Consider the following 18,224-nt stretch of genomic DNA (forward strand, 5'->3'; position numbering starts at 1 on the left):
ACATGAGACGACATTGAGGAAAGGAAATCTGACCGAGATCAATCGTTATTAAAATTTCGTCAGCGGCAAAAGTATAAAGGACGGTATTTAATTCGATTCCAACCTTATGCAGCCTTGCGGTCTCTCAAAGTGCCGAGGTCTACGATACGTGTAATGTATATAGTAAGTCTCTGATAGCGTCACTTATATGTATACTTTTGTTATTCGTCTTAATCATTTTCAAGGGCTGTTATCTTCTTCACATCCGGATCACTTCGGTATCAAGCCGACAATGAGTAGATATTCGCGTTGCTTCTTTTTCTCCCGGTTTCATTCACAGCAACATATGATAAATCCGCACACATAACTACACGTTATTTTGCAAAAAAAGAATCTTTTTATACTCCATGATGTGATTATTGAAAAAATAGTACAGGTCCCGGGATTTGTACGTATTTAATTATTATTACGATGATATTTTTCAGTTGCTTCAATGTGAATTTTTAGTCGCACAATACCGCGATACTTGTAATATTTAACAGTGAGTAAAATCGTTTCACGCACGTATTGATGTCGTATTATGTAACTGAAAAAAATTTTGCATGAAAATAGAGAAATTTAAATTCAATGCCGTTACAGAAACCTGCGGTACTGTCTAGATTTGAGATAAGAAGTAATATTTCACCCGACAGTAATAAGTGAATTAATTATAATTTTGATAAATATCATTTGATTATTTGACTAGAGAATCGCGTGCAAAATGTTTTGCGTCACCGTTACATTTTCGCCGGAGCGATTTCTGATTATACGTCAAAATTGTGCATACACGTGCGGCGAATCACGTAGGTACATGAATATATCTCGTATATAATATCAGCTGAGTCATACATCGAGAGAGGACTTTGCAGCGCAGAGTGATCTGTGATACGCCTAAGGATTAATCTGTGCCTATTAAAGAATTTCTGCCTTACACGTACGTCGTCTAATTAAAACAGTTTTCAATCCGCGTGAATATGCGACAATAATCGATTCTCAATCGGTTAAAAATCCATACAACAAACGGTGCAGTCCATGTTCAGAATTGTTAGGTTTCAACCGATATAAAAAAAATAGTTGCCTTTCGAATTTCTGTACGGTGTAAAAAATTCTCACGATTTCTCGATAAATGATGGATTTTTAAGCAGGAAAATCTAAAATGACAGAAGTAGGTATACTTTCGATTTCGACTCACGGACAAAGATGGTACAAGCTGCGCAGGATTCGTAGCTTCTCGACAAGTATCGTACACGGCACTTGTCTTGCTTACTTACGTACATATAGTCAGATGTTGTGCGTGCATTTACAATATGGTCATAAGTGATCGCAAACAACGGGTAACCTCATTTGCGTATACGATGGCGATAAACAAATATTTGAATATAAATCTGTACGAAGACGTCAAGACGGAGTGGTCGGGTAAGGTTGGGAGGACCGGAGAAAAATAACGATAATGTCTGGTCTGAAAATTGAATCAAATTAATGTAGTATTATGCAGTTCACCTAGCGGTGGGAAGAAATCTCGTTGCAAAAATTGATACGTTTTGCATAGAACGAAAGGGGGTACGGTCGATTATAAAAAGAAACATAGTATACGTGTATAACAGAGCGGAATTGTACGAAGATAGATAAGGCGAGAAACTGAGATGACGGTCTGACGGTAGGTATAAAGGGAACTGAAAGAGAAGAACTTGGTCGGAGGTTCGGTGTTTCACTGCGGCAGATAACACGCGGTCGGAACTCGATATTCAAGATGGTTTTCGCTTACTCCGCGTCTTTGGCTGCACAACGCTGCAGTGACGGATTACCGGGAACCGGAATCATCGGCTAATCAGAAATTCGTTGCAATTAATTCTTTTCTCGAGCAACGTACTGTACACGTGTACGTATAAAGACACGCAAAGCGCGCTTGCGTCGTTTTCCCTTGACGAAGATACCGCTAAAATAATGAGTTCCGTTCAATGCCGAGGCACGTTTCGACGGCTGACGAACAATCGCAGATTACACGTTTACGGACGATAATCTTTGCCGCTTTTCCATAATATTCACATACGGCAGGCACACTGCTGCGCAATTTTCACCATGTGAAAAATAAAACGTGGTTTTACGTGCGCGCGTGTAGGTGCTACGCGAGCACGTGAACGACGTTTACACATTGATATACGGCATATTACGGATCGCCACGTTGAGGTATCCGTGTAACATACGTCAAGATGTTTATTTGTCGATATCGATGGCATATATGATACATACAACCAGAGTCAGAGAGTCACGTTGAAACGACAAAAGATCAAAACTGTCGGATTATTTATCACCTACGTGACTCACGTGACTAGAATCAGGGTGCTCATTATACACCACTGTATTAGGAATGTGAAAAAGTAACCTTGACGAGGGAGAAAAAACGAAATAAAATCTCGCTGAAAGAAGTCGCTGTTGCTGGATGCGTGAAAAATAATCGGCTCCTTTGGTTCCTTTGGAATAATTTCACATCGTGTCTTTCTGCTCTCTTGTTTCATCTACTCCTATTCTAAGGTTACGACGATACGCTTTGCAAAACGATATGTGTAATAAGGTACATATACATTGAAGCTGAAGCTGAAGCTGACGGTGAAACCCGAAGTGAGGCGAGGCGATTCGAGGAAGTTGGCGAGCTTTTTGCTACAACGTGATGTACGTGCAACTTGTGTATGCAGGCGGTAACTATGACGTATTGCGTATGTATCTATACTCCAGCAACGTGTGACACGCAAGCTCTTTGTGAACGGATCATGTCACGTGACGCCAAAAAAAACCACGCGACTCGTACGCTCAACTCGACTCAACTCAACGAAAGAAACCAGATTTCTGAGTCAGTCTCATCGCCGGGCAGCCAGCAGCGTAGCTTAAATGACCCTTCGGCCGCGTTTACCCGTCTCAAATAATATATTATAATATATGATAATATGCAAGTACGTATGATATTTGCACGTCTTCGTAGGCTTGCCGAAAACTGCGTTCAACTGTATAATAATATGCATAAGCAGGTAAAATGAAATAACGCCTCGGCGATAACAATTAGCCTATTCGCTGAATGAGAATCGTACGATCGAGACGAGAATCGAGTTACAATAATTGCACGTAGTTAATTTCCCTCCCCCCACTTCACCGATTCCCGTCCACGTTGCTGCGGTGTCCTGTTCTCACGCGCTATTTTCGTCGTTTATACTTACTATTATTTTTTTCTTCTTTTCTTTTTTATTTTATTTTTTCCCCCTCAACCACCGCCGGCGAAATTTCGTGATCGTCACTGAAAATCTGCTGACGTTTGTTAGTTATTAGACGTGGAGTAGGAGGAAGAGAAGGAGAGAGAGAAAGAAAGAAGGGAAAAAAAAACCCCGTTCGTAGACAAATTCTTGTGTCGTACGACGCGTGACGCAACGTGTGTAACCCGAGTAGCTTGTGTCTCTATGGGTCTTACGATGTAAATACGAAGCTAGACACTTACGTGTATTAATCGTACTTACGTCCCACCGACGCCCTGAATATACCCAACCACGAAGCTCGCGTGATTCGAATGAAAATACCGATCCAAGTGTATATCCGTCGATACGTGTATTAATACGCGTATGTATGTTGTTTATTAGTTGTCTCGATGATATCCGGTCTTGAGTGAGAAGTAAAGAAATTGCCCGAGAGAAGTGAAACCTGCTGCTAATTAGTTGTAGTTATAGAGATAAATTATTAGTGTCTATTTTTCTTTTGCATTCAAGAAGAAATAATAATTGGTAATAGCAAGGATGCGGGTATGATCTGAAATGAAAAATATGGTAGCGTTGCGAAAAATTAGGGATAGACAAGCATAGGGCATCGTTACGAGAATTCAGCAGCATCGTTGCTGCGTCGTTTCTAACCCTCCACCCCTAATCATCATAATTGTTGCCCCCTCAAGAAAGATGTTTGACTTAAAAAATTGAATCAGCGTGGAGTAAGCTTATTAATTTTACGTGCCGACGTACATTGTATACGTCAGCAAAACGCTAATCGTCGCAGGTGGAATTGTCTCGTACCCCATTCGGTTTCCATTCATTCCTTTATCTATCCCACCCACCATCGTCAATTGGCATTGACAAACGACGATTGAATCGAAACAACTGTATCAACTGTACATTTTATGAATGATAAAGTACAGTCGGTATAAATATTTTTCCACGCGCTCATCAGGTACAACTGATTGCGTGTGGCTACAAACAGCAGCGATCAACGATTAACCTGTTGCCTGCATACATATACATATACGTACATACATACGTTATATCTTACCGTTGGTTCCATTGAAGGCGGTAGACATATCCAGCCCCATACTTTCGTATATTATAATACACATACGTGTATATTATTATGGGATAGTAAAAGTCTGACCGGGTTAAATTCACCGTGGATATACCCGTAAATATCATACTTTGCCACTGTCTCTACGCGTGATGTTATTTATTGGCATGTCGTTTAGAAATTTTATAATATTAGGATTTCCTTTTCTCGTCTTGATGGCATATATCTTAGTTTCTTCGTAGTACGGTTAAACAATACAAATGTTTTTCACACTTGAGTTTTGACATGATAATGCATTCTTTCACCATCGTTATATAAGCGTATTATACAAATGATCTGCAGTTTTTACAATCATCCGTTGTTACAATCCGTGATTAACTCGTTACGACGACGAACGACGCGATGTTTTTATTAGTCGGATCACATCCCCGGTTAATATGATTATAAACGTTTGATACGAACGTACTCTGTGTCGATGGAAACGTATAGACGCGCCTGCGTAATTTATGTACTGTAAACACCTAATCGTTCTCGATATCTTGAGCAATTAACGACGGCATTTATTACGCTAGGAAAATCGTCAAAGATGGTGAATTTTTTTCTAGGCACAAAATAAATAGGTAAATTTACAATCCGAAGACGATTGATCTAGAATTGTACATTACGTATGTACGTAATGTGAACTATACACGTATATATAATGCGTGGGTGAATAATCACTCGGTATCATAGCTCTTCAAAGTTCAATCATTCTGTTCTCATTTTCAGCTTATCTTGCAAGCGACAGCGCTATAAACTGACTCGGTTGATTCTAACAAATACGTTATTTTGTATCCACCTTTTTTCTATGTACGTTTTATACGCTGCAGAAATAGCATCTAATTTATGCGGCGATAAAGAAAAATGGAATAGTCATATGTACATATATATGTACCAACGTATGCATAATTCTAGAGTTCACGCTGCATGTGCTTTGACCTCTGGAATTACAGAAGCAGTTACATACGATTTTATATACAATGTATTGTATTTAAACGAAATTCAGTCAGGATATTCTGCCCGACGCACGATACGCGAGTCACTTAATAATCTTTCTTGTAAACACTCGATTTTATTATATATTCACCGACAAGCATTTGAATATCTGTTAATGCACGAGTATTCCTTGTTTTAATTATTTTTTTCCGGCTTGTGTATGACGGGGCGAAAACTCCCAAGGGTCCAGTTTTTGCAACCGCGTCAATGTACCGTGTATTATGTACACATACATACGTCTGAGGTATTCCCAGAAGTCGTGATGATGAAAAAAGTTATCGCGAGATTTTATTGCGGGTGCTTATCTTCATTGCTCCAGAAAAGGTTAAGCTGAAATTATGGCAAAATCTTCAGGAAATAAAAGAGAAGGAAAAATATAATGATAATGCCGAATATATTGAACGAAACTGTCGACTGTTTATATTTATATAAATGTGCGTAGTACTATTCTGTCACTAATTAGTGAATCCAGATTGTGATAACATCTAATCTTGTTATCAGGTAATAGATATAAGTGACGGGGTTAAGGGGAGGAAACTTGCAACTTGTTTCACCGCTAGTCGAAAAGTCAGGGACTGCAAACTGTAAACGTATAACTGTCGTGAAAAAAGATCAATGCATGATGCATTCGCCAAGTGCATAGCGATAAGACTGCAGTTGACGAGTTTTTGCAACTTATCGCATCGAGTTAATGAAATGAGAGAGAGAGAGAGAGAGAATATGAAGTTTACGAGGAAATAATCAGTGCCCATAATTTATCACGAGAAAAATAATAGATCTTTCGAAACATCAACGGTGGTTTTACAGCGCCGTTAATACGTAGAGGATATTATACGTAAATTTTTATTTGAGTATACGTGGAGTGTACGCATTTATGTACCTACAATATTTGGCGGATGTGGATTATAAGTTCCGAGTAACGAATCACGGGGTAAGTTGATCCAACTGATTGTAAGACTACGGTAAACGCCGTAAAAGCTATTGGTATAATAATGTCCTTGAAGGAAATTAAAAAAACATTTATTTTCGACGAGATTTTGTTGAAGATTATAATCCGGAAAAACTGTACGATATAAGTATAAATAAATTTATAGCATATATAGATGGCGAAACTGCGCGGAATTTGTATGTATATTTCTGAGAGATGTCTGAAAAAGGCGATCAATGTTGGTGTACGTAATTCAACGTTTTCAATCGACTCTCTTTCGAAGTTTAATTGGCCAAGAGTTTCGCTGATAAGTCGTTAAAATTTTTGTCACAGAGTAATTCTACGTCATCGATCATGCAAGCAGGCAACTATTCGTATTACACTTATTGTTAATTCTGCACGATAATACCTACGTGTGAATGATCGGGTGGAACCGGAGATCTCGATACGATTACGCAATATCAATTGCAGAAATTAGGGTCACTGATTATCGCGATTAAGCGAACGATACAGAATTAGCCAGAGCCGATCGTTGAGCGGTATCGTGTTCCGTTACAATTCAATAACGAGCGTCGTTTCTATTTCTTGAAAGTAAGCGAAGGGCGAAAAAAAAACGCCGACGGAGGTTTAGATTCATGGTAAATTAACAAAGGGAAATATTCGGAGGGTCTGCGGAGCCTTGGACAGATTCCGCATGGCCTGAGCCAACTTTTGTATACCCTCCCAATTGCCCTTCAAGAGGCACTTCGCATCCCAATCTGTACGCATGCACATCGCAATGCCAGAAACCGAAGGAACGTATATTTATATGGGTGCCTGGAAGCAGACCGAGAAACGCAGAGCACGGTTTCACTTTCAAGTGGCTGATGGGACGGACACGCTTTGTTTAAAAATCCCAAGTAAGTACATAAACCGTAGTTTTCCCATAACCCAAACACTGAATGATTTTCGCTATGCCCTGCAGTGGACGGTAGATAAGGAGAAAAGAAAACGTTCCTTCTTTGGTTCCTCCATGTTGTTATTATTACCATACCGCACTTCTCTTCAACTTCCGGCAATAAAAAGGCCTGCTTATACGGGTTTGAAATTCTGTCGTTACTTTTTACGACGCAGTTGGTTGAATTTTTTGATAATTTAGTTTACTGTAGAAGTGGGTGCCAATAATCCTACCCAGATTATACATACGGACACTGGTTGACCAGACGAACGAGATTTTGCGACACGTTTTTAACAAACACCGCAATTGCGGTAATAAAGTGTGAATGCTAAAACGTGGGAATTAAGTTCATCGATGGTTGAACGATTTTGCATAGAATTCTGTGTCACCCACGATCAACCTTGTGTGCAACACCAAAAATAACGAAGCGTTATCGAGTAAGCCGCGACTTTGGTTGGTTCATTGCGCACTTTATCATCATTCGCCTCATGTTTGTAAAAGTTATTCTCCTGTAAACGTGAGTATAAAGTAATTAGAATTTCCGGGTTAAAATACGCTTATGATTTTAAGCACAGAGTGCAACGGTAAAATACGTTTTTTGTGATATTATTAGATTGATGGCCATTTACTCAATTGTTGAGATCGATGATACGCTGATTAAACTGGGGATGCGAAGATGTTACTTCGACACCAAATTTCAACTTTTTACATCGAACATAGCGATCCTGTTAATGAAGTCACCGCCCGCGTTCACCACTTCACCAGTCAACGATGGGACTGCAGTAACAACTCGCGCTCTGTCATTTGGCCAACCGCAAGTAGCGAGTGTGTGCGAAATACTGAATAATTTTAACGTTCCAGGCGATGAGAGTTTGTGAATACAGTCCGCGCAGTGGAATAATATTTTAACTATAGATCTACCTATGCGTGAAGGATTCGAAGACCGATCGGTGCCGCAATTACATTCATATTCGATTTATAAAAGATACGCAATGTTGCACGACACTACTTATGGTTGACAGCTGTTCAAACGATATTATTATACTAATAATATAACGCGTTGTAATAATACATACATGTCGATGACCGAATCAGAAGCTTAATAAACCGGCTGAGACCCCATTTATTGAACTTTGGAACAAACTCTCAATATTTTAATAAATTCATGCTGGTACAAATTAACTATCACCGCAAGTATAGAATAGTGTTAAAATAACTAATTGAAAAATACAGAGCCATTGCCTGCCCTATAAAAACAATATATGTATTTTCTGATAACGGCGTTGACCGATATCTTACTTCTCATTCTCGCAAAAACATCAGACTGCCAGCTATTGTCACAGTTATGAGAATATGCAAATGGCTAACGCTGTGCTTGGTGCTCGTTATATAGTAACAACAACAACAACATATTATAGTTTCTCCTTGTTTAAGTATATATGTATATCGAATGATTTCCCATGCAGTATAATCATAATACAATAATCAGCAACTTTGTATGCAACGTGAGGCTGGTACTCGCAGTTCTCTTGACGTGCTGTAAGCTTCAGCTGAAAAGGTCACGAGGATATCTGTGGTTAAAGATAGCGACAATGTATTGCCGCTTGAAATAATCGCGTAGGCACTTTGAAACGAGAGCTCCAATAACTTCGGCGATATGGGAATAAAAAATACGCGAGAGGAAAAGTGAACATGAGGAGACATATTTTTTTTTCTTTCAATCAAAGACGCTGCATTCACCCACATTGTTTACAATACCGTAAGCGGCGTATACTTATCGTGTACAGATTTCGAGTAACGACAGTACCTACAATCTTCGCCTTACCGAGACTTTGATGTGGTTACTATTTGCATGTGCGCAACATCCCAACAAACATAGAACTGCAAGGACATTGCGGCCTGCGAAGCGCATTGTAAAATAGTACTGGCAATGAGTCAGCATTTTATGTATGTACGACAGTACTTCTACTGTTGCCGTGCAGTGCTTCTCATGAAAGATAAAAATATGAATTACTTAATATGACCCTCCCCCACCCCCCGATCCTCCCCCGCCTCCGCCGTCGCTTGCCTCTCCAAAATTAATGGCCCGTTACGAGTTCAGTTAAGGATACCCACACATGATTCTGGGTACATAATCTATGTTACGTGTGATACGTATTCATACAATATAGACCAATTCGCGTAAAGCTGTTCAAATAATTGTAAACAGATATCGTTCGCTCGTCTCTGCCTATTTTTTCCTCCAGACGCTATGTGAAATTGTGGAAAAACGTTATATCATTCTTTGCATTACGTTGTTTAATCCTGAATTCAAATGCCAATGGAATAGTTTTGGGGCTCACTGTTTTACGCTTATATTACAGATGTTAAATCGTGTGTGAATGTAAATATATCGATAAAAATTGAATGATATATTATGCTCGATTTTATCTTTAACGGTTTAATTTTCTTGTTTTTAGAAAAATTTGCGTGATGTTATACAGAAATAAAGCATAAATTATAAGACAACTGATCCGTAGATCTGAGCTGTTATGAATATTTGACAAAATTTACGAAATTCAAAAATATCCCACCCTACAAACGTTCAGCTCACAGTACACGAACTGTAAATAAGTTACGTTTACGAGTTGACTGCCTCGTACGCTCAATTTCAGTTGAGCACGATACTAATTGGGTCAGCCGATCTGGTTTGAGGTTTGATAAGAAATAACCGATTTGCGTTCCAAGTCTTCCATCTGATTCGTTCATGTAGAATAGAGAGAGAGAAAAAAGATCGGGGAGCCATCTCTGTCTCTATGGAACGACGTACGTCCTACAGGAAGAGAAATTCGTCTCTGATCTTTCTTCTCTCTCTATTTATCGTACGCTTCAGCGCTGCCACACCTATCACAACACCATAGTGAATTCGTTATCCCGATATGAACTCTGCACGATGGAAGCTTCAGCAATGATAACAATTTACTAAAACACAGATCTTTCAGCAGGATCCAGCTCCGATGTCATTGATATATCTATAGCGATATATTGCAACGTTTACTTCGAATTGATTTGATTCAGAAAATTTGTGCGAAAAGATAGTAACCGTTGTAGTTACGATGAGAATTACTGTTTTTAATCGGAAAGTACCTTTAGGTAGATCCAGAAGTAATTCTCGATGTTGATTGGGCGTTATTCTCATTCAACGGTCCGAAGTATGGAACAGAATATTTGCGCAGTGCTGAAACGCCTCCGTTAGCGACGCCCTTGCGGCATGAGTCGCAGTTTGGATTGACGCATGCGCAATACGGCGTTTGGGAAGGTTCGGTGGGTTCGATACACGGCGGCGGGAACCGGTTAAGCCTGAAGTTGCCGAGTCAGATTAGCTCGACGCTTTGTCCGTTGAGCTCGTCTTTTTCTCCCGTGAGACGTTGCGAGTTTTGTTTGCTGTAGGACCGGCACAACACTACGTCTACGCTTTCGGAAGAGGAGGCATCTATCTGTGAAGCAGATATTATTTGCCAGTTGACGACCCTGTTAGCTGTAATCTTATCGGAAAACATTCTATCTACGCGAAATACACACCTAGTAAGTACGCCATCATTGTTTGCTAAAATAGACCAGGTGCGGTGCCGAATCGAATGATTTCTTCCAGCACGTGTTGGCATCCTTCTCGAAAATTCCACGATTCCTCACCCTTTCGTCTTTCGAAAAGTCGACACTTCTTACGATTGATCCTTTTATTTACTATCGGTTATTATAAATCACCACGTATAACCGTGACTTGACCGGGTTGATTTTCATCAAATTCGGTTTAGTTCTACATCCTCAGGTGGTAAAATTTTGCAAGATACTTTTTGCCCTTTGCGATCGTGCTATTTTTTCAACCTCCGCGTGTCTACTAGATAATTATGGAATCAAATTATTCAAGCTGATTGTACTGCGAGTCAAGCCCATACGAAACTATCGAGCGTGTCAACCTCTCACATTATAATTCGCGATTTTTAAAACTAGTACGACGGGTTCTTGAAAACGAATGTTTTTTCGCTGTCCCCCCACGTGGTCCACTTGATACTTTAGCGAAACGTACGCGTCATAGAATACGAATTTGTTGAATTGTTAGAAATCTTGGGTCAAGTGAAACTAAAAATACTTTGTCAATCTCTGAGTATCATCACGACACTTCAAACGATAATCGGTATATATTGTCAGTGAAAAATTTGTCAAACAGATGATGAAGCTACCGTAAAAGAGAAAATTATACTTCATTTGTACACATTAGAAATATTCACCAAAATAAGTTAATCCGATTGTGAAAAAACCACTATTATCTTCTGTGTATCAAATCACGATTTCGATAGGACTGTGATTATTAATTAACATGCTTGAATTTGGCTAACTTCTCTTGATAGTGAATCTTGGAAATTTCATCAAAAATTTATTTTAAAAGTAATTAATTTTTCTTCCCTCGCTAGGCTCAATAATGGATGAGTGGGACGATAATGACTCTACGCCAGTATGTACTGGAGAGGTGAGAATATTCTCTGAATCTGTATTAATGATTGGGCTTGATTTTCAAAAGGTCTTAAAAGTCAAATGAAATTAATTTAAAACAAGTTAAATGATGATACAACATATATTCTTTTGATATCTTATAAAGTTGAATTCGCAGTTGGAAAGTGCTTGTTAAGCAATCTACCAATGTGTATTGGGAAGGGAGTCTGGCATATCTTGTGTATATCGGGTGTGTACACCTCCTGCTGTTCTGTTTTTCCTTCTCATTTGCATTGAGTGTGATGAGCTTGAAAGAAATCTAAACCCTGAGTAAAATAGTCTGCAATTTTTTTTTTTTTCTTTTCATTCCGTTCCTACAATATCATTCTCATGCTTATCTGCAGCCATATGTGCAACTTTGTCCAAATTTTAACTAATCCCAAGTTTTTATTTTTCTGAATTAGTATACTGACGAGGGACGCAGCTATGGCAAGGGTCGTGGTTTCAAACCACGAAGTAATAACGGTGAATGGGGAGGAGAAAGCACCAATGGATTTGACAATGGAGGGGAACATGAGGACTCGGACAGACGTGGTGGTCGAGGTGGAGGCAGAGGACGTGGGGGTGGAAGAGGCGGTGGTGCTTACAGAGGAGGCCGTGATGGTGGAAGTAGATACGGAGATGGGGATGATGACAATAACGGCGACGATGGAGGATCCCGCAGAGGAAGAGGTGGTTACAGAGGTGGTCGCGGTGGAAGTAGATATGCCGATGCAGATGAAGATGCTAATGGCGAGGATGGAGGATCTCGCAGAGGAAGAGGGGGTGGGAGAGGTGGAGGTCGAGGTGGTAGGAGAGATGACGACAATGGTGGGGGCAGTGGCGGAGAAGAAAATGGAGACAAACCAGCACCTGTTGTCTATATTCCGCCGGAACCATCAAATGAAGACGCAGACATTTTTGGTACTGGCGTAGAGATGGGGATAAATTTTGATGCGTACGACAAGATTGAAGTAAGCGTTAGTGGTGAAAATGCACCACAACCTATAAACACTTTCGACGAAGCTGGCCTGAGAAGCCTTCTATTAGAGAACATCAGGAAATCAGGATATACAAAGCCTACGCCTATTCAAAAGTATGCGATACCAATAGTCATGCAAAATCGAGATTTAATGGCCTGTGCTCAAACTGGTTCTGGAAAAACTGCGGCATTTATGGTACCAATTGTGAACACACTATTGAACGAGCCGAAAGAATTGGTGGTTGATAACTTCCATTGTGAACCACAAGCTGTCATAGTCGCGCCTACACGTGAGCTTGCTACGCAAATCTTCGATCAAGCGAGAAAGTTTGCAAAAGATTCCATTCTGAGGTGTGTCAATATTTATGGAGGGACTGCAACCAGTCACCAGAGAAGCCAAGTGCTCCGTGGCTGCCACATATTGGTTGCGACAACCGGTCGACTAATGGATTTTGTCCAACGCGGATGCGTGAAGTTCAATTCTGTGCGCTTCTTTGTTCTCGATGAAGCTGACCGGATGTTAGACATGGGTTTTATAGGAGACATAGAAAAGATTCTGGATGACGAATCTATGGTAAAAGGAAAAGATCGACAAACTTTGATGTTTTCTGCTACATTCCCTGCCGCGATCCAAGAATTAGCTGGCCGATTCATGGATAACTATTTGTTCCTTGCTGTCGGGATAATTGGTGGAGCCTGCCAAGATGTCGAGCAGAACTTTCACGAGGTTAGCAAGTTTAAGAAACGAGAAAAATTGAGGGAAACCTTGGAAGCCGAGAAAGATAAAGGCGAGATTCAACGTACACTAGTATTTGTGGAAATGAAACGTACGGCAGATTTCATTGCTGCATTTCTATCAGACAACAATTATCCAACGACTTCTATTCATGGTGACCGTGAACAGCGGGAGAGAGAGGATGCACTTCGTGATTTTAAATCTGGAAAAATGCCGATTCTAGTTGCAACGGCCGTTGCTGCCAGAGGTCTTGATATCAAAGGTGTGGCCCACGTCATTAACTTTGACATGCCCAAGGAAATCGATGAGTACGTTCACCGTATTGGTCGTACTGGGCGTGTTGGCAATCGCGGCCGTGCAACGAGTTTCTTTGACTCAGAAACAGATTCAGGGATCGTAGTTGATCTAGTCAAGATTTTGAAGCAGGCTAACCAATCAATTCCAGCGTGGCTCGAATCTGGTGGTGGAGGGGGCAGCTATGCTCCAGGCAGATCCAGCAAGTTTGGTGGCAGAGACGTTCGCAGAGTGAGTAAAAATTATTTTAGGAATGTATACAGCAATCTGGGTTTTGACTAGAACTGGATAATGAACGTCAAATATTTAAAAACGTATTAATTATTTTTATAAACTGCTGCGGTATTCAAGTTTAAAGAAGTTTATGAAGTACTTTGATCTGATTCGAAATTTTGTTGTTTTACAGTTTGAAAATGATGGTGGAGAGGGGGACTCATACCCAGAGAGCGCTTACGCTTCAGCTCCCGCCGAAGCTGAAGAAGCATGGTAGTGATACATACCAAGTGATACATACCAAGTGATACCAGGAATGTAACATATATTCCACATTTAGATCTAGCCAATAAGTCTAATTAGGTATAAGCGATTTGAGCAAAGACTAAATGTAAAGCTATAAACACTTAGCTTTACGTGACAAGTGGATGGGTGCTAGGCACTAAATTTACCATTAAACGTACAAAGATAGTATTTTAAGATGTTACGTTAGTAAGCGAGTCTGGATTTGACCGGCTAAAGATTGATAAACACATTTTTTTGATTTGGGCTGTATACATCTGAAAAAAAAAAATTTATTCAAGGGTCTCGTGTCACCACAAACGATTAATATTCTCTTAGTTTTATTATAACCTATTGACTCATTACAAAATTTCATTTTAAAATGAGAGTTATCTGGTGTTCAGTTAAATAGAGTCAGTAAAAATCTGGCGACACATGAACAATTTGAATAAATTTCTTTCCGCGGTGTATTATAACCTCTTCGCGTTGACAAAAAATATTGTTTTTTTGTGGGATTATTTTTATATACCTTTTTTTATGATAATAAAATAAATTTTCTTTTATAATTAATGATTCGTGTCTCATGATTACTTTCATTTCAAATATCCTTTCCCAGATCGCATTATAAGTTATATGAAGTGAAAAATTTGTCTACGTATCAAAAAGTAGTTAATCAATTGATGAGTTGAATGAAGTTTTCTTTCAAGTTTTGACACAAGATAAATTCAAGTTTCACATTACGATCCAGCCACTTTGAATTTCATTCACGTCGAGTGATTATTATTCACACAGTTATTTCTGAAAGAATCTTATCCATGCAATCAAAATTCCCAATTTCATCTCGTTCAAAAACATCGTAGATTCTGGTTTTTCTCACCACTTGAAGGATTTTTAATGCTGTTTGTATCATGTAGCGAAACACAAGGGTACTTACCATCGTTCATGGCCATGTCCATGAGGTGCAAGTCCTCATCGTTGAGGAGCGACGAAAGAAATCCATCGGTGGTTTGGTTAATGGAATCCGAGGAGGGCGCATGGTAGTACATCATATCGTTCGGCTCAGCCTTGTAAGAACCAGAATTGTCCGCTCCACCCATTGGTTCACTGCTGTTGGTCAAATTCATCGAAGTCGCCACTGCTGATCCAAGATTCGACGGACCCCCTGCATCAGTGAGCAGTTTAGTTCAGACAAAAGGGAAAAAAAAAATTCAAACGAAATAGCAACGTAAATTTATTCTTTGATTTTTTCTTATCGTTAGCAAAACCGAGTTAGTATCGTATACTTTGATTACAACATTGATCGTGGATATAGTTGAATACTTCACTTGTTACGAGGGACGGAATTTAAATAAAATATTTTCAGGAAAACGGAATGCTGATTTTGTGTAGCGATACGCTGCAAAATTCAACATCGACGATACTCACCAACATTATGATGAGGATAAGGTCCGGTTGAGTTGAGATCTCCGACTGGTGGGGCGAGAGTTGCATTGTGCAGCAATACATTACGCTGTGCCTCGTAGTGGCTATGTGATATACCGTGGCCTGGATATCCTGGGTGTCCCGGATGAGCGAAGTGGTCCGGAGCACCCGGAAGCGAAAGTAGTGAAGCCAAATCCTGCCATCGCTGTTCCATGCTCATTGCGCGCACAAAGGGCATACGGCCCTGAAAGCAAAACAGTTTTTCCTTCGATCACGCAACAGTTTATTGATTACAAGGAAGTTTATATTGTGCTTAACCAAAATTTCACCGGTCTAGATGGAGATTCCAAAAACTCGGCGGAGTATCGCGCCAAGTTATTTCAAACTATGTAGGATGTCTTCGGCGCTGCGTGGAGGAAAGCTTCGAAAGAGAGAGAGAGAAAGGAGAGAAAAGAAGCTACGAGAGGGATGTGAAAGAGACGAGTGCAGAGACACATGTCGTTGTCGTGGAGGCATCAAAGCAATCATATCCGCTCATTTCTTGTTGTCTTTTTCTTTATTGTTTTATACCTTTTTTAAAAAAACATTTTTTGTCTCGGTTCAGACATTCATCTGTCACCTGTCGTACAGTAGAATTGATGTCGCGTACAGCGTGCGGGTCACATGACGCGTGTCACATCCAGAAACGCCGGAGCTCTGAGTATCTTGGAACCCCGCTGTTCCTCGGACGCATGCAGGAGTTTCGGGAATACTTCGAAAGATACGCAGGAAATGTCGGCCGAGTTATTCGATCGGGGAACCAAAGGAGGCAAACTCGAAGAGTCGCGCACATTGAAAATGTCCAGAAACACTTTAGACGCCGGATTCCTACGCTACTTTTTAGTGTCGAGTAAAAAAAACCAGTTTGTTTTTTCTCTCTACTCTTGCTTATCTCTAACGTTTATTTATACCTTGACCATGAAGCGGGTATTCCCCGGTTGGTTATAAAACCGACGTCAACCGCCGCCGCCGCTGCCGCCGTCGATCGGTAACGTCCTTGATGGGTACCAAGTCATACCGTCGGCTCCTATACATGCCATATAATAATTTCTATCCGCGTACCCTTTCTCTGCCTGTATGTATATTGTATATATACAGGTACCGAGTTCATCTCGGCAATCTTCCTATCTACCACGAGACGCAAAAAAGAAGATGGACGACCGGTAGCAGGTTGCATACCCTGGGTCAAGATGAACGACTGACAACGTTGTAATCGGTTGGACACGTACTTTGTCTCGTCGTTTCGTTATGACAACAGCTGTATGGGTATGTAATACGAAAATTTACTGTAGCAGAGAATTCTTGTTGACTTTACCGATGGTAATGGAATTGCACGGGCGATGATCCTTTCTGAGTACAGATTTTTGCTGTTTTCGACAGATTTATTGCATGTTTTTTTTTTTGTTGTTTCACGTTGCTTTTGATTTCAACGAATAGACACGACGTACACAATTTGCAAATCTTCAACCACGCAATTTTGAAGGATTTATTTGTTTAGTTCGACCGCAACTGTGCAGCAATAGGCAGATATTAGCATTGCGGTTGGTCACAGTTTTTTTCTCGCACACAATTTTTATCTCGTCTTTGCTTTTTGCAATGTTTTAGTATTGCCGATACAAAACACGTCATCCAATTACGGGCTTTCCGTGTTCCTACGATTAATTGCCACCGGAGATGAGTAAAAACGGAATAAACCGTGTCACCTTTTTTTACCGAAATACGACTCGGAAGACCGCGTTCAATTACCGAAAATCGTATGATCTCTCACGTAGAATCTCACGGGCTGTTTTCTGCTGTCTTATACTGAGACAAAGTCGCGCAGCAGTCAGCCGTCTATGTTTCCAAGGCATTTAAGCCTGTTTTAAAATAGTTATGCCATAACGAAGTTTGAAAACAGTACAAAGATTATGGGATCAGTTTACGTGTCGTCCGTGTTTCATAATACTCGGCACTTTTCGGATCCCCGTTTTACTATGGAAGGTATTCCTATCAAGTCGTCTTTCGGCATAACCATTTTCCAAATTGTCGGTCATCATCATCGCATTCCTTCTACGTTTCTTTGTTTTTAATTTAATACTTCTGTTCTAAAAAAAGTCTTCCATATTCTGACCCTGTTCAACATTGAAGCATCATGGCGTTAATTAACACGAGTTATCACTTCTTCGCGAGTTCTTAAGCATCCTTACAATATCGTGGCCGATTGATTTACCTCGAGACTTGATCGCGGTCCTGATAAACACGGATTACTTACTGAGGTAGATTTTCAGGGTTGTCAATAGTTGCACATAGAGGTTTCGCTGTTACAACCAGGGCTAAAAATTTGCGCCCGATTCTATGTTATTATATCTAGGAAACTTAAAATGGGCCTATAAATTAGTACCTAGTCAGATTTCTCGAGTCGTTTTTAAGGCGAGTTTGCACCAGATGTAAGTCTGCGATTATAGACGCGATGGAAAAAGTCCTAGACTTTTATTAAAGCGTGCACAGCACACATGATGCGAAATTTGAAATAAACTGTAAA

The 18,224-nt window shown here is 40.1% G+C and overlaps 2 protein-coding genes and 2 long non-coding RNA genes across 11 annotated transcripts in view; 2 read left to right on the forward strand and 2 right to left on the reverse strand.

The window, feature by feature from the left end:
• The window catches only part of LOC124307929 (segmentation protein cap'n'collar), a 123,018-nt gene that overhangs the window by 9,454 nt on the left and 95,340 nt on the right, over positions 1-18,224 (reverse strand). For 5 of the 8 annotated variants that reach the window (XM_046770124.1, XM_046770120.1, XM_046770126.1 and 2 more), the window contains exons 6-7: positions 15,668-15,908; positions 15,177-15,404 (exon numbers count right to left, since the gene is read on the reverse strand). In XM_046770124.1, coding sequence (XP_046626080.1) covers positions 15,177-15,404; positions 15,668-15,908 — 469 coding nt within the window. The remainder of the gene's footprint in view (positions 1-15,176; positions 15,405-15,667; positions 15,909-18,224) is intronic. The other 3 variants (XM_046770122.1, XM_046770121.1, XM_046770123.1) reach the window with 3 other exon arrangements.
• On the forward strand, positions 7,061-9,776 carry LOC124307933 (uncharacterized). The gene is made up of 3 exons (XR_006908892.1): positions 7,061-7,188; positions 7,603-7,743; positions 7,840-9,776. It is a non-coding gene; the product is annotated as an uncharacterized LOC124307933 (long non-coding RNA).
• On the reverse strand, positions 9,788-11,951 carry LOC124307932 (uncharacterized). Its single transcript, XR_006908891.1, has 3 exons — positions 10,788-11,951; positions 10,353-10,702; positions 9,788-10,109 (listed from the first exon to the last, which is right to left on the reverse strand). It is a non-coding gene; the product is annotated as an uncharacterized LOC124307932 (long non-coding RNA).
• On the forward strand, positions 10,652-14,747 carry LOC124307931 (ATP-dependent RNA helicase vasa). The gene is made up of 4 exons (XM_046770128.1): positions 10,652-10,790; positions 11,678-11,733; positions 12,161-13,978; positions 14,154-14,747. Exons 2-4 carry the CDS (start codon positions 11,686-11,688, stop codon positions 14,235-14,237), a joined length of 1,950 nt encoding a protein of 649 aa, XP_046626084.1. The 5' UTR covers positions 10,652-10,790; positions 11,678-11,685; the 3' UTR covers positions 14,238-14,747.

The sequence above is a fragment of the Neodiprion virginianus genome, chromosome 6 (assembly GCF_021901495.1).
Source record: "Neodiprion virginianus isolate iyNeoVirg1 chromosome 6, iyNeoVirg1.1, whole genome shotgun sequence".
NCBI classification, from domain to species: domain Eukaryota; kingdom Metazoa; phylum Arthropoda; class Insecta; order Hymenoptera; family Diprionidae; genus Neodiprion; species Neodiprion virginianus.

Coding starts and splice junctions, on each gene's coding strand:
- LOC124307931 (XM_046770128.1), top strand. CDS start 11,686: ATGGATGAGTGGGACGATAATGACTCTACGCCAGTATGTACTGGAGAG. Junction 11,734..12,160: donor CGCCAGTATGTACTGGAGAG/GTGAGAATATTC, acceptor TTTCTGAATTAG/TATACTGACGAGGGACGCAG. Junction 13,979..14,153: donor GTGGCAGAGACGTTCGCAGA/GTGAGTAAAAAT, acceptor GTTGTTTTACAG/TTTGAAAATGATGGTGGAGA.